This window comes from Palaemon carinicauda, chromosome 22 (assembly GCF_036898095.1).
Source record: "Palaemon carinicauda isolate YSFRI2023 chromosome 22, ASM3689809v2, whole genome shotgun sequence".
Classification (NCBI taxonomy): Eukaryota; Metazoa; Arthropoda; class Malacostraca; order Decapoda; family Palaemonidae; genus Palaemon; species Palaemon carinicauda.
The window spans coordinates 68,344,417-68,356,607 of NC_090746.1; the positions used below are offsets into that span (position 1 = coordinate 68,344,417).

A 12,191-nucleotide genomic window follows, 5' to 3' on the forward strand; every position below is an offset into this window, starting at 1 on the left:
GTTAAAATAAAACTGCTGTATATTCGTATTTTTGTTTGATTACAGTTTCGCTTATTTTTGTGTATTTATGTACGCAATTATAACATGTACACTCTAATTAAATTATTAGTCTGAATTTTGGTTTTTGAGAGAAAAACTCATCTTGAGAAATATATATCAAACTATGGTTTCATTTAACATACATCAAGTTCAATACCAAAAAATACCCTCATATGACTGAAAAAAATAACCATCAGCATTAAATAGGTACTATTGAAAAATATATTTAAATCAATATAATTTACTTTAAAAAAAAAAATCCGATTTAAATCAAATAAATAGATTTATTTGATTTTTTTTTTTAATCTGTTTTTTCAACCCTGATAGGAAATGATGATAATAATATGGTATTTTCATTATAAGATAAATTTTTTAATATACTTACCTGGTAGTTATATATATAGCTTACATCACTGACGTCACGGCAGAAAATTTAAAACTCGCGCCAATCGCCGATTGGATAGCCAGGTGTACCAGCCCTGCGCACTAGCGAGGTACCGAGGAACCATTCCAGGAACCCTCATATATTCCATGCCTCTAGTCTCTTAGAGGGGAGGAGGGTGGGGATTTGATTATATATAACTACCAGGTAAGTATATTCAAAAATTTATTTTATAATGAAAATACCATTTTTAAATATAAGACTTACCCGGAAGTTATATATATAGCTAATTAACACCTTTGGTGGAGGGTTAGAGACAGCTAGTATATCTGGAATTCTGCTTAAGAGTTAATTAAAACAAACTTAAGGGTTCATATCTGATAAGGAAGCTGACTTCAATGATTCTCTGCCTCATTATGTCTGCTAGCCTTATGAGATCCAGCGATCCTCCCAGGGGGCTGAAGATCTCTTAGGGACTGTCAAACCGGTGTACAGTATATACCTCATTGTGACAGGACCTCCTCCAATAACCAATTCCGGGCGCTCTTCAAGGAACAAAATAGACCACCTGACTAAAATCAATGATTGTGGAAGAATGACACACACTCCACAAACACCCATAAAAACAAATAAAAGTTCCAAGAGAAGAAAAGGTTATTGGGATTATGGGAACGTAGTGGTGGATCCTTCACCCACTACTGCACTCGCTGCTACGAATGGACCCAGAGTGTAGCAGTCCTCGTAACGAGTCTGAACACTTTTCAAATAACGTGAAGCGAACAGAGATTTGCTCCTCCATTATGCTTTGCAACAATCTATTCTGTCTGAATGCTGTTGACGTTGCTATGGCTCTGACTTCTTGAGTCTTAACCTTTAGAAGCTCAAGGTCTGATTCATTACAATGTGCATGAGCTTCTTTAATCAAGAGCCTGATAAAAAATGACAAGGCATTTTTTAACATCTGCAACGTGGGCTTTTTGACTGAGCACCATAGAGCCTCCGAATTGCCTCGTAAGTCTTTTGTTCTGTCCAGGTAGAACCTCAGAGCTCTTACTGGGCATAGGACTCTTTCCAACTCCTCGCCAACTAAATCCGAAAGATTCGGTATTTCAAAGGCTTTGGGCCAAGGTTGAGAAGGACGTTCATTTTTGGCTAAAAAGCCTAACTGTAAGGAACAGACAGCCTTACCATTTCGAAAACCAATGTTTTTGCTAAACGCAAGAATTTCACTCACTCTTTTGGCTGTTACAAGGCTAACCAAAAACAGTGTCTTCATAGTAAGGTCCTTCAAGGAAACTGAACCTAAGGGCTCAAATCTGTCACTCATAAGAAATCTTAATACAATATCTAGATTCCAGGCAGGTAAATCTTGGTGTCGTTGCTTTGTAGTATCAAAGGATTTAAGAAGTTCTTGTAGAACCTTATTGTTAGAAAGGTCCAGGTTTCTGTGTCTGAATACAATCGCTAACATACTCCTGTATCCTTTAATAGTCGAGGAGGAAAAGTTGCGCTTCCTTCGAAGGTGGAGCAGGAAGTCCGCAATTTGAGCTACAGAGGTACTGGATGAGGAAAGAGAGTTGACTCTACACCACTCTCTAAAAACCTCCCACTTGGATTGATAAACCTTGATAGTTGATGTTCTTCTTGCTCTTGTAATGGCTTGAGCTGCCTCCTTTGAAAAGCCTCTAGCTCTAGTGAGTCTTTCGATAGTCTGAAGGCAGTCAGCTGAAGAATGTAGAGGTTTTGATGGAATCTTTCCAAGTGAAGTTGTTTGAGTAAATCTACTCTTAATGGAAGGCTTCTTGGAGTGTATATCATCCATTCCAGTACCTCTGTGAACCATTCTCTTGACGGTCATTCTGGTCCCTTTGCTTGCTACGTACTTCTGTATTACTTTGTACAGGATCTTGTATGGTGGAAAAGCGTACATGTCTAGATTGGTCCAATCCAACAGAAACGCGTCTATGTGGACTGCCTCTAGATCCAGTACTGGAGAGCAATATGCCACTAGCCTCTTTGTTTTTGATGTTGCAAAGAGGTCTATGCATGGTCGATCCCCAAAGTCGACAGAGACTCTTGCATACTTGTAGATGGAGCGTCCACTCTGTCGGTAGGATCTGACCTCTTCTGCCGAGGCTGTCTGCCAATATGTTTTTCTCTCCTTGGATCACATTCCTCTCCTTTGCCCAAAAAAGGAGATTCTTCGCAGTTTCGTACAGAGATATCGAGTGAGTTTCCCCTTGTTTGGCAATGTAAGCCAAAGCTGTCGTGTTGTCGGCATTGACTTGTACCACTCTGTTGATAACTGACCCTTTGAAACTTTTGAGGGCTAAGACGACTGCCAACAATTCTTTGTGATTGATATGGAAGTCCTTCTGAGTCTCTGACCACATCCCCGAAACTTCCAACTTGTTCAGAGTTGCTCCCCACCGCGAGTCCGAGGCGTCGGAACATGACACAAGGTCTGGATTCTTTTGAGATAAGTCGAGACCTTCTTGGAATTTGTTCGGTTTGTCCCATCACCAAAGGCAGTCTTTGATGGAGTCCGTAATTGGATTGCTCATAGTCTCCAGGTCCTTCTCCTTGTTCCAATGATGACTGAGGTGGAATTGGAGAGGCCGAAGATTCAGTCTTCCTAGGGGAACAAATTGTTCTAAGGAGGAGAGGGTTCCTACTAGACTCATCCATTTCCTCGCTGAACACATGTTTTTCTTTAGAAAAGATTGGAGTTTCAAACTGGCTTGTTCTATCCTTAAAGGAGACGGAAAAGCCCGAAAAGTCCAACTCCCAATCATCATTCCCAAATAAATAATCTCTTGTGATGGAATCTAGAGACACTTTTCTTTGTTGACAAGGAGACCCAGTTCTTCAGTAAGTCTCAAAGCTGTCTGGAGATCCTTCAAGCAGTGATCGTATGAGTGAGCTCTGAGAAGCCAATCGTCGAGATACAGGGAGGCTCTGATGCCCCTTGAGTGGAGGATCTTTGCTGTGTTGAGCATGAGTTTCGTAAAAATTTTTGCGGGGCTGTCCTGAGGCTGAAACATAGGGCTCGCAATTGAAACACTTCACCCTTAAATACGAATCTTAGATAAGGCCTGAAGCTTGGATGGATTGGGATGTGAAAATAGGCATCCTGGAGGTCCAAAGACACCATCCAGTCGCCTTTCCTTACTGCAGCAAGAACTGATTTCGAAGTCTCCATTGAGAACTTCGTCTTCTGGATGAACTTATTCAATGCACTGACGTCCAGGACTGGACGCCATCCCCCCCGAGTTCTTGGGTACCAGGGACAGGCGGTTGTAAAAGCCTGGAGAACGTATGTCCTGTACTCTTTCTATGGCCCCCTTCTCCAACATGAGAGGCACTTGGGTAATTAATGCTTGTCTCTTTGTTTCCTCTCTCTATCTGGGAGAGAGATCCACTGGGGCTAAGATCAAAGGAGGATTCCCTAGAAAGGAGATCTTGTAACCCTCCTTCAAGATCTGTATAGACCATTGGTCTGCTCCTCTCCTCTCCCACGCTTGCCAGTAGTTGAGTAGTCTGGCTCCTACTGCCTGAAAGCGAAAGCAGTCAGACTCTGCTTCGCCCTGATTTGAAGCCTCTCCTCTTATTTCTTCTTGAATCGGGTCTGGAGCTACCCCTGCTGGAAGACCTCCCTCGAAAGGGCTGGGAGAACCTAGGAAAAGATGTTTCTTCCTTAGTTTTGCGGCTGGAAAAAGAAGGTGGTAGTACCTTTCTGGCTGTCTTAGAGACCAGGTCTTGAGTAGCCTTTTGGGTTAAAGCAGAGGATATTCACTTTATGAGCTCTTGTGGGAACAGCAAGGCAGACAGAAGCGCATATAACAGCTCGGATTTCTGGAAGGGCGTAACCCCCAGAGACAGAAAAGAGCACAACTGATCCCTTTTCTTCAGAATGCCTGCAGAAAAGTGTGCTGCTAATTCACTGGATCCATCCTGCAAAGCCTTATGCATACAGGACATTAAGTGGACTAAGGTAGAGGTATCCCCCTCTTTAAAGGCAGCTACTTTTTTGCCCAAGGCTCCTAACGTCCAGTCCAGGAAGTTAAAAATTTCGAAGGCTCTAAATATGCCCTTGAGCAGATGATCCAGCTCCGAGGTAGACCAGAAGATCTTGGTCTTCCTCATGGCCGACCGACGAGGAGCGTCTACAAGACTTGAGAAATCTCCCTGGGCAGAGGCAGGTATCCCCAAGCCGAGAACTTCTCCTGTCTCGTACCAGATACTAGAACTATATGCTAGTCTAGCTGGAGGAAATGCGAAAGCCGCTTTCCCTAGGTCTTTCTTGGACTGCATCTAATCACCCATCAGTCTTAAAGCCGTCTTAGACGAGTGTGACAAGACCATCTTGGTAAACCGAGACTTCTTTGAAGCCCTCCCAAGAGTAAATTCAGAAGGTGGAGAATGGGGAGCAACTGGTACAAAAAGTCTGAGAATTCCTCAGTGAAAACTTTCATAAGTTTTTTCAGATCTATTGAAGGACGAAAAGAAACGGAGTCTTCATCTTCTGAAACTTCCTCAAACTCAACAGGAGAAAGCTGACCTTCAATATCCTTCTCTGGTAAAGCTCCAACGGGAGCAACAGTGTTGAGAATCGTGTCCTTCCCATGAAGATCCTGAGTTCCGACAGCAACAGAAACATCACGTATATCAACAAGCGGAAGTGTCGCTTGCCGCTCATCCAAACGCACGCGATCAACGCGATCGGAACTAACGTGTTCCTGAATATGATCTGAGTTAGAATCAGCGTTATCCTGAAGAGCGTATGCCTCATCTTCATAATCAAGACTTACTTCTAAAGCACCAGTAACAAGTGAAGAAGTAGGTCGCTCAGGGTCGCGTTCTGAAAAAGGCTTGACGCTTCCTGACAAGTGCTTGGCGCCGCGTACCGCTTGCTGCTCGACGGCCTGATAGGCTGCTTGTCACTCGGTGACACGTCCTGGAGGACGTTCACTATAGTGTATTGAAGAGCGGTAGGCGTCCTGAGAACTAGGACGTTCGACAGCTTGTTTAGCAGGACATTCGACGTCTTTCTTTGTAGGACGTTCGAGCTCACGTTCTGAATGCAGTTCATCTTTGCGTTTAAGAGGACGTTCGGCGCCTCGGAGTAAAGAGCGATCGACATTAAGGCTGCCAACTACGTTCTTAGCTGATCGCTCAGGATCGCGTCCTAAAGGGCGTTCAATGCTAAAGTTAGCAGGAAGCTCGGCGCCTCGAATAGGAGGATATTCGAGATCCCGAATCACCCCGCGCTTAACCTTACATTCGGGAACATGTCCCACAGGACGTTTCACGTCATGTTGAGCAGACCGCTTGCCGTCTTGAGCCTGGCAAAGACTGTCACGTGTGCCAGCTTGAGGCTTGTCGCTACGTTGGTAATTATGCATGAAAGAAAAGAGCTTGTGTTGCATCTCTTGTAGCATGTGAAAGTTAGGATCTATACGTTGTGATATTGGTGACGACACCACAACGTCCTCCTCATCGCTCAGGCGTTCAGAGCGTCTGGATGGTGAAAACCAGTCTGACAGCTGCGGGGGAGCATGAATCGAGGTTAAGCCTGGTCCTGACAACTGCTTAGCAGGATCCTTGGTAGAGTCTTACGTCCTAGCAGGACGTTTAGTAGGAGAACTCTCAAACGACTCTGGACTCTCCCAACGGCTACAGCCAGGCCACTAAGTGCTAGTAGGACGTTGGTTGGTCTTATCAAAGGTCCTCTTAAGAGGTCTGGAGGCTAGTCGCCAGCCTCTTTTAGGTATTGCGTCATCCGAAGATGACGAAAGCAACTTAATCTCACCTTTCCAATGTTGAGGGCTAACGTCCTGGGAAACGTCAACAGGTACGTTCGAGGGGACGTCTGCTCGTGTTTTAAAGCCTCTCGTCTCCTTACGCCGTTCGACATTCCTTCTCCCAGGGGTTGGGGAGCTTGGAAGAGGTCTAGGACTAGGAGAACGACAGACGCGAGCAGGCGCACCCTCCACAACACTTAACTTCACTGCACTTTTTGCACTTTCACCCTTTAACTGCTTAACGTCGGACATAAGCTGTGTTCTGTCCGCTGCAAGAGATTCCACTTTAGCGCCCAGCGCTTGAATTGCTATCAACATGTCCTTAAGCGTAGGCTCATTAGCAGTTACAGTAGCGGGATCAGGATCTACCATAACAGGGGAAGGAATAGGGTCAGTGACATGGGAAGAGGAAAAGTCTTTGGAAGAACGAGAAGAACTTCTTCTTAATCTATCCCCTTTTAGTTTACGCCTATAGCGATCAAACTCAATCCATTCATGCTCTGACAAAAGAACACACTCATCACAACGATCACCCAAATCACAATCTTTACCTCTGCAATTAACACAGAGAGAATGGGGATCAAGAGAAGCTTTAGCCATTCGGGTCTTACACCCACTCACACACATCCTAAAAGTAATAGGGGGGGGGGGTGGCCATTTTGAAAATTTTAGAGAAATCAATAACAAGCAAGGGTCAAAATTTTCTAAATCCAATCCTATTAAAGAATATCCAATAGCAAAATCAAACAAGCGGGAGTCAACAACCAAAGTTTTGTACTTCACCAAATCAAATCAATAAATTGAACACGCATCGCCGCTAGCGACAGCAGGGAATACATGAGGATTCCTGGAATGGTTCCTAGGTACCTCGCTAGGGCACAGGGGTGGTACACCTGGCTATCCAATCGGCGATTAGCGAGAGTTTTGAATTTTCTGCCGTGACGTCAGGGACGTAAGTTATATATATAACTACCGGATAAGTCTTATATTTAAAAGATCTTATTCAGGATGTGACGAATTAGGCCGAATGGAGGAAAAGAGTAGGTGTCCCTCCTGTCCCATAGGGGTTGGAAGGCATCCTCTATTACAGGTGTTGGATCCAGGACAACAACACGGTGCTAGTTTGTGGTTCAGATGTGTAGAAATATTGATGATTGACGAACCACACAAGGTCAGGAACCCCTCGCCACTTGATGATTAAAAGATCATCTGAGCCAACATAGGATCAGACAGGGAAAGTTCAGGGCTGGAGAAAGAATGCTTCAGCTTCCTTCCTCCTTTCAAGGTAGAAGCTGTTGGCAGGGAACGATCCCGCTTAGCTTTCTTCCTTCTGTTACTGTTATACTTTTCCCCTTAAGAAGAAAACCATTTCTTGCAAACATCACAAGAGAAATTCATATTACAACTCTTTCCTCTACATTTATATCACATCTCTTTCCCATGCATGCAGCGCGCAAGGGATGAGGGTCAATTTCTGATAGGCTAACATAGGTGCAGAGTAACAATCTCACACAAAGCACTGAGAGAGGTCAGTAACAGATGTCTGAATGTCATGGCGACAAAAGCCAAGTGGCTGCGTTTACCCTAGCACCACTTCACCAAAGCGATAGTGGGAACATGGTGCAACCATACATTGCCGCCATAACCAAAAGAATTCTTCTTTCTGGTTGCAACAAAGTGCGTCCAAAAGCTTACCCGTTTAAACGATGAGGGTTTGTACCAGTGTAGGAACAAATAAGTATAAGGAAACACTAGTGCAATAGTATAAACTATCACACAAGGCAAACTGAAGAGCAATGTGGAAAAATTGTGGACACTATGGAGTCGCACAATGCAAACAGGATTAATGTGGGGCATCCACGGAAGGCTATCTTCATTCCTGAATGAACCTGTTGGAGTGACCGGGAATACCTTTATGGAATTGAAGCAAATTATGATTAATGGGGTTGCAGTGAACAAAGTCATATTATGAATGGCAAGATTGTACAAAATAGAAGTAATAAATGTGTATGTTACATGCACTAATTTCAAGATTAAACCACCTTTGGCACTCATCCACTAATGTACATATTGCTTTGTCACTCAAACTGACATCACGGAAAAATAGACAGTCATATGGAAAGAATAATGTCAGCTGGAGAAACTAAAACATGGTCTCTAACCTCTAGACACACAACAAGATAAAAATACCATGCATGCTTAAGCCACAAGTATTGACACGAATCAGTTGAATTCCCAAAGATCAAATAATATATGATGTTCCAAACAATTACCTTTACAAGACATTCAAAACAATGTTCAATTGGACGAAAGAGAAGTAAACTAGAATAATGTTTGTAAAACTGGTGACCAACAACAGCCATTAATAAAAGCAAGCTTATTACACTACAATCTACACACCAAAAAGTGGTAATTTCTATCCTATCAGTGAGGCTCTACTGGCTTTAAGAAATTGGTCATCATAATTGCAAAAAATTCTCAGTTTAGATCTCAAAGTATGAAATCATATCTAAACAGTAACAGCAGAATGGACAAAACCCAGATCACCTTCATACTATATTCCAATGAAAGCACAAAGCGATAATTTGGTCTATTTATGTGATGAAATTTATCCAAAAAATTTTAATGGTATCTTTTAAAATAAACACAAAACTAAACAAATCAAAGGAATTGAGCCTCAGTGAAAGGAATTCTGGTTGCTAAGTTTAGCTGCTACATTAAAAAGACTACATAATTCTACCACTGTCAGGGTCTCACCTGAAGGAGGAGAGGTCTGGTATGTGGTAAGCACACTGAAGTGGGGATGCAGGTCAAATGAGCCGCCAGGGGGGACTTAACAACGGGCAAGCCTCCACTCGCTACTTGGTTCGACACTGTAACAGGGTTGGCAGCGGCTGAAACTGGGGGTGCAGAGGAAGCAGATATTTGGGAGTTTAGGGAAGGAGCAGAGGTAGTGGGGGTTGAAATTTTGCTTGGGGTGGCGGTAACCCCAGAGGAAGTCTGAATGGGTAAAAGTTGTATAGGGCTAAAGTTTGAGACAGAGGAGGGGCTGTTCACTGTAACAGGAGATGGGCAGGGTGTAGTAGAAATAGAAGCAGGACTCTGGATAGTAAACAAAGATGCAGGGCTTTGACTGGAGGACCGTGAAGCCGGACTAAAAACTGTGGAAACAGACGATGGGCTTTGAATTGATGCAGAAAGGGATGAGGGGCAATGGACAGAATTTTGAGAGAGAGGAGGAGAGTGCTGGAAGCTAGTTGTAAGGGATGGGCTGTGAACAGGAGAGGTATATAATCCTCCACTTTGCGTGACTATTACCTCGGGTGAAGAGAGACTGACAGAAGCGGTAGACGAAGGAAGGGGTGTCAAAGACTGCTGTGGTGGAGGGGGTGGAGGTGGAGGTGGAGGGGGTGGAGGGGGTGGGGGTGGAGGGGGAGGTGGAGGTGGAAGGGATGGAGGAGGCAGCGGGTGGTTCTGAATCACGTCTGAAATAACAGTAGGGGGACTAAGGGGGTTAGGAGATGAGAAGGAAGTAATGTTAAAAGGTGGCTGTGAATGAGCCTGAGATTCAGCAGGAATCGATACAACCAAAGGCAAACAACTGGTAGTACTGCTGCTGCTGCTGCTGTTGTTCTGGCGGAGAACCACAATACGACCACTGTTAATACCACATCCATCACTGGCCTGGGATGACATGACAACTACAGTTGTCCCAGACTCACTACCCAACCCATCACCACAGTTAGTGACAAGACTGGAAAACCCACCGGTGCCCCACGCACTAACGCCACCTTGACCTGACACGACAATGTGATCTGAAATGTTAGTAACAGCACCACTTTCTCTCAGAGACCCTCCACCACAAGCCAATACCTGCTGTTGCTGTTTGTCCAAAACAAATGATGTAGTAGTGCTTCTACTGGTGGGGGACAAGGGTACCTGGGATGTTGGTGGCTGTGATGCAACCACTTGACGAAGGACTACGGTCCCCGTAGATGGTCCTGAGGGAGGTGCCAAGGAGGTAGCTGTGTCGCTTGCCATGGATAGCGCCACTTGACGAATGAATCGCTGTCCAGCTGCGGCCATAAGCTGGGTTCCTTGCACCGGGCTGACATTGTTACTACTGCTATGAACAGCTTTCACTACAGCAATTGCAGACAGCTGATGGGCTTGAGGAGTAGCCTGGACTAACACATGACCACTGCCACTATTGTTATTGCTTGTCATGGTAGTTGATGCAATAGGTGGTTTAACTTCTGCTAACAGTGCTGATGGAGGCTTTAGCTGAGCTTGAAGTTGTTCTTTGTTGGGGCTATTAGCTATGACCTCCTGGACAATCTCATATGACCTTTGAAGGTTAACACCACCTGGACTTTTGTTGCTCACCTTGATCACTGTTCCACCACATAGGGGCTGAAAAGATTAAATAAAATATATTATACATTTTATACAACATTTCAGGTTTGGTGAAACATTAAAATATATTACACATGGTAAAAATGACAAATTCGGAGATAATTTGTATTTTCCACTAACTAATACAAACATGTAGTTATTTATTTGGATTATCTTTCGGCCAAGCTGGAAGGTAGCCATTAGACTAAAGAGTGCGAGGTGGCAACCCTACTTAACCACTTAAGTGGGTAGGCAGGGAGGTGGCTCAGGGGTACCCAGCCACCTATATATACATCAATTTTTAGTTGCAGTCAGGACTTACTGAGGGACAGGTTATGGTGGGACAATTTATATATATAACTACAGGATTTACCTAGTACAGTATACGACTGTGGTCTAGGGAAAAACTTGACACCTCCCTGACAATATAAAGTGAGTATGATAGCGGCCTGAGCAATTCAATTGTTGAGAGAGATCATATGAACGTCTATGGAAGTACATTCCGATTTTATAAATAATGTATAAACAATGACGTTTTCTATTGCCTACCTCTCGGGAAGCAATGGGGACGTGGACAGTATATTAAATTTATGACTATACTAGGCTACACAAGGTTAAGTGATAACTACCTGCAGTGGTTGAGGCCAGCTTTCAGAGGGACCCATGGCGCTGCACCCCAAGGGAGGGAAAGATGAGGAAAGGAAAATGCTAGACATACTCTCATTTTTCCCAGACTTAACCGGGGTAACCTATGCACTCAACCATCTGCTACTTGTCCGACAAGGAGCCCGAGGTACACTTAAACCACTTGTTGAACATCCACCACAGGATCAATAGTAAACATATCAGAGTCTCTTGTGGGTCACGTCTTTTAGATAGTGAGCTGTGAACGTAGTTTGAAGTTTTCACTCGCCCGCTTGTAATACCTACAAAACGGAAAAGTTGCGCTTGAATGCCAGGGACGTACTAATGCCCCTGACATCATGGGCTCTAGGTCTTTGAGCCGGAGAAGGATCGGGGTTTAGAGGTCTTTCAATGACTTGGCGTATCCAAGATGAAATAATACTTTTTTGTGATCCTTCTCTGAAATAGTATTTCTTGTGTTCTTTCTCTCAATCCTGCCAGAACTAACAAAGGGAGTTGTTATTTGGGGCTGTGTTGCTACAGTGTGTTTAAGATATCTCAAACAATTGATCTGGGTCATTGGTTACAGAACGTAAACTCAATCTGAAAGGACCCGAATCTAGGGTCCAGTACACCCAGATTTTGATTCTTTGCAATAAACTTAGGGACAAAGCTGAGTGTCACTTTCCCCTTCCCCTTGAATGGACGATGTCATATGAGAGGCCATAAAGTTCACAGACTCTCTTTGACGAAGCTAAAGCAAGCAGGAACACCGTCCTCAAAATGAGACTTCAATCAGTTGCATAGCGCAATAGTTCGCAAGGAGGTCCCTTTAGGGATCTCAAAACGAAAACCCCGTTCCAAGGAGGAGGCCTGATCTTTGAGGATATATCCATTCCTTTCAGCTTAAGAGGCGAGGATCAAGGCTGAGCGATAACCTTTCAACA

At 44.0% G+C, this 12,191-nt stretch overlaps 1 protein-coding gene across 6 annotated transcripts in view; it reads right to left on the reverse strand.

Annotated features, from left to right (window-relative positions):
• The window catches only part of Asx (Additional sex combs), a 163,416-nt gene that overhangs the window by 23,740 nt on the left and 127,485 nt on the right, over positions 1–12,191 (reverse strand). For 3 of the 6 annotated variants that reach the window (XM_068346357.1, XM_068346358.1, XM_068346359.1), the window contains one exon: positions 10,099–10,638. In XM_068346357.1, the coding sequence (XP_068202458.1) occupies positions 10,099–10,638 (540 nt within the window). Of the gene's footprint in view, positions 1–8,982; positions 10,639–12,191 lie in introns of all 6 variants that reach the window. The other 3 variants (XM_068346355.1, XM_068346356.1, XM_068346360.1) reach the window with 2 other exon arrangements.